Source organism: Trematomus bernacchii, unplaced genomic scaffold, assembly GCF_902827165.1.
Source record: "Trematomus bernacchii unplaced genomic scaffold, fTreBer1.1, whole genome shotgun sequence".
NCBI lineage: Eukaryota > Metazoa > Chordata > Actinopteri > Perciformes > Nototheniidae > Trematomus > Trematomus bernacchii.
Window position 1 is genome coordinate 269,553 of NW_022987589.1, and position 4,353 is coordinate 273,905.

General features: G+C 39.7%; 1 protein-coding gene across 1 annotated transcript; it reads left to right on the plus strand.

Moving 5' to 3' along the window:
* Positions 1-1,412: 1,412 nt before the first annotated feature.
* LOC117481367 (zinc-binding protein A33-like) lies at positions 1,413-4,089 on the plus strand. The gene has a single exon (XM_034129035.1). The coding sequence runs from the start codon at positions 1,695-1,697 to the stop codon at positions 3,120-3,122; it is 1,428 nt and encodes a 475-aa protein (XP_033984926.1). The 5' UTR covers positions 1,413-1,694; the 3' UTR covers positions 3,123-4,089.
* The last annotated feature ends 264 nt before the right edge of the window (positions 4,090-4,353 follow it).

Consider the following 4,353-nt stretch of genomic DNA (forward strand, 5'->3'; position numbering starts at 1 on the left):
GTGTTGTTGGCTTTGCAGCTTAGCTAGCAAAGCATCCGACCCCTTTGCCCGCTCTTCCTCAGACAGGTTCTTGTATTTATCTGCGTGTTTGGTAGCATAGTGGCGACTCAAATTGTACTCCTTGAACACAGCGACCTGCGCACCACAAACTAAACACACAGCTTTACCTTTCACTTCTGTAAATAAATACTTAGCGGTCCATGTCTTGTTGAAAACGCGGCATTCAGTATCGATCTTTCTTTTTTTGCCCTTAGCGGACATTTCGAGGACTAGCCGGCCAGCATCACTCGTAGTCGTAGCTGTTACGGCATGCGCGTTTACGTAAATAAATTAAAAAAACAGCAGCTTCCTTTTCAAAATAAAAGCAACACAGTTAGAAAAGTATTTACGCCATGCAAGCAATACAGCTGTGTTGCTTTTATTTTGAAAAGGTTGCTGTTTTTTTTAATTATGTTATAATTTATGATCAACCTCACACGGGCCGGCCAAGGCCGGCCAACGGGCCGGATGTGGCCCGCGGGCCGTAAAATGCCCACCCCTGACTAAAGTGTTTACATGCAAATCATCAATACAAATATATATTTTATACACTGATCATAAATATGACATATAGATCTCAAATGCATGATAGCAGTAATATAAGATGCACTGTAGTAAAACAACAACAATACATAACAGGTAAATACCTCAATCCTTCAAATGTGTGCTTAAGTGCAGTACTTCCTCCACTGTAACTACATCATGTGTCATGTTGGGTAGTATATGAAGACTGATGGTTAATAAACTCTTGTATATTTAAAGTGTATTTAATAAATTGTTTTAAGGTTTTTAATGCAGAATGAAAGAGAAGCTTTACAGCAGGTAAGAATCTTGTTCTTGTTGACCTTCAGTGAGAAAGTTGATGGATAAGTGGATAGATCATGTGACTTCATTATGATGTCCTCTAAATCCACACAACTGTAGACCGTGAAGGAAGGAGAAAGCACAAGGCCCATTTTAATTTACTAATCATATTATTAGAAATATTTCAGTTTAAATTGTTGAAAAAGCTCGACTCTTTATTGTAATTTTAAAGAGGACATATTATTCTCATTTTCATATATCTGAATTTTGTGCTTTTACTGTGACATGTTTAAATGCTTTAATATTCAATAAGTGCTATATTTGTCTCACTGCCATAGATTCTCCTTCCATTGGAATGAAGATATAACGAAGTGAGTTTTTTTTGTGTCTCTGAGCTGCAACCACAGCTTCTGTTCGAGCTGCCTGCAGACATTCTGGGAACAAAGTAAGAACACAAACTGTCCACTTCAAACTTTATATATGAGGATTTTCCTTTTTATCCTACGTTGTTGTTTTTTTAAACGTGTTAAATTGTATGTGTTTTTCTTCAACAGATACCTGGACAAAGTCATCTCCTGAACTGAATACCAAAGAACACTTCCCTCTGAAAGACATCCTGACTCCATCTGCTGGTGAATAAATGACATAGCAGCATTTCCTGATGTTGATAATTCACCCTGTGACGGAGGTGAGAGAAAACGAAAGTGGATTTTGACATTGTTGAACAGCGCTGAGACGCCATTACAGGGTGTGAGATTTCTGCTCGGAGACACACGTTTGGAGTATATTTGGGGAGAAGTGGAGAGACTGTAAGTTGGTGAGTCCTGCTCTAGAAATCACTTTAATACAAAATGGCTGAGAAAATCGCTCTTGTTGAAAGTTTCCTGAGCTGCCATGTGTGTTCAGAGACTTTCAGAGATCCCGTGTCTCTGGGCTGTAACCACAGCTTCTGTTCGAGCTGCCTGCAGACATTCTGGGAACAAAGTAAGAACAAAAACTGTCCCATTTGTAAAAGAAAGTCCTCCAAAGGTTCTCTTGTGGGGAACTTTGCACTGAAGGAACTGTCTGACTCCTTTGCTGAGAGAGAGAAAGCTGGATCATCTGAGACAGAAAAAGGAGAGAAGAAGGTGGAGGTGGTGTGTAGTAAACATCAAGAAAAGCCTAGATTGTTCTGTAAGGATGAAGAGAGAGCTGTGTGTCCTGTCTGTGAGTGTTCTCTCCACCAGAGTCACAAGGTGGTTCCTGTAGAACAAGCAGTCAGTGAGCTGAAGGACCTGCTGACATCTGACTTAGAGTCTCTGCAGGACAAGAGGGACACATACAAAGGAGTGGAGACGACATACAATAAAGTGATTCAAGTGTCCGAGAAGCAGCTGCTGTCCACAGAGAGGAAGATCAGAGCAGAGTTCATCAAGCTCCATCAGTTCCTGAAAGAGGAAGAGGAGTCCAGACTGGCAGCTCTGAGGGAGGAAGAGGAGCAGAAAGGGAAGACTATCAGCAGAGAGATGAAGAGCATTCAGGAGCACATCTCCTCTCTGTCACACAGTATCTCTGCTGTTGAAGAAGAGCTGCAGAAACACAACGTGCCCTTCCTCAGCAGTTACAAAGCCACTCAGAGCAGAGCCAGAGTCCAGAGCTCACTGTCAGACCCACAGCTGCTCTCAGGAGCGCTGACAGATGTGGCCAAACACCTGGGCAACCTGTCCTTCAGAGTCTGGGAGAAGATGAAGGACCAGGTCCACTTCAGTCCTGTCCTTCTGGACCCAAACACTGCAAACCGCTGGCTCTCTCTGTCTGATGATCTGACCAGTGTGAGATGTGGAGACACAGATCAGCAGCTTCCTGATAATCCAGAGAGATTCACTAACGGTGCTGAAGTTCTGGGCTCTGAGGGCTTCAGCTCAGGGAAACACAGCTGGGAGGTGGAGGTGGGAGATCATCCTGACTGGCTTATAGGTTTGACTAAAGAGTCAGTTGACAGGAAGGGAGAGATAGGTGTCTCACCAGAAGATGGAATCTGGTGTTTATGGCATGGCGATGGAGAATACTCTAATGGTGCTCGTGAGACTGTCAGAGTGGAGAAGAATCTCCAGAGGATCAGAGTCCAGCTGGACTATGACAGGGGGGAGGTGTCCTTCTACGACCCTGAACACATGACTCCCATCTGCACTCACAGAGACACTTTCACTGAGAAACTCTTCCCATATTTCAGTATTGGAGAAGCTGGTGATGCTAAAACTGCTGATATCAAAATCTGTCAGAGTGAGATTCCTCTGTGATGCTCAGGAGTGTTGGTTCAGACTTTATTCTGACTTCACTGTCCGTCTACATCTCTTTGGAACAATCAAGAAAAGAAACAACAGATGATGAGATATTAATCTTTGCATGACATTTTTACACATTATAATCAAAGAGTCAGTCAAAAACAAAAACAAACAAAACAACTTGATTGTTTATTGCTATAGTTTATTTTGTATCATACTTTATTACAGTGTGTTTATAGTTTTCATTTAACTCACTGACACTTTATTAAAATCGGAAAATCATTTAAAAATATATTGAGGCATGATTGATGAATGTTCACATTTTGAATCCAAAAATCTTTAAAAGAATGAATTTATTTTCTGTTTTTCTTTGTAATGGATGAAATGAGAAAGTTTGATTAAGTTTTGTGTGAATTCTTGAAGAAATGTAAGAAGTTTGTATTTCGTGCTGAAACTTCATGAAATCAACAAACTAACAAATCAAAGCTGTCAGTTCTCCTTTTATCAACATCTAGTTTCTAGTCAAACATCATGTTATAGCAGGATAAGTTATCAGTTTAACTTTTTTATATTTTTGGGTCTTTTGATGAATTATTTTGAGATATGTTGTTTTTCTGCAGGGAGCAAGTCATTTAATACATTTAGTTTTAATTAATTATTTCATTCTTACAATGTTCTTTCGTTAGCCTATGTGACATTTTCAGTCCTATATAGATGGACAATAATATTTATGGTAATTGAAAATATCAATTTCTAATTAACCTAGAGGGAATAACAGCTGTATAATTAAGTGTAGTATTTTTGATGCTGCTTCAGATATCTTGTGATTTAAATAACCAGCAGTTTAATTCAGAAATGTGTCTATGACGCTGATTTGTGTCTTCACGTACATCTGTCAAATAGTCATGTGATAAATTACAGAGAATACAAATGTTGAAAGAATATTGTACAAAAATATAAATAAATAATCTGAACATCTTAATGATGTAATCTCTTCTTTAATTCATTGCATCTCTTCAAACATCTGTTTTAACCTTTACATTCATGGATGCCAAACTCCTGAAATCTCTGTCTCCTTGTGTGAAGTCATGTGACGGATGAACCTGCTGTAAACAAAGAAGCTCCCACCCTGATGAAGGAGACTCAGCAGAAAACATGTGAGGGGTAAAGCATGGCATACTGGAGCTGTGCCACGTGTTTGATTTGATGGAGTTGTTTTGATTCTCTCTTAGAAACTGTCAGGAGT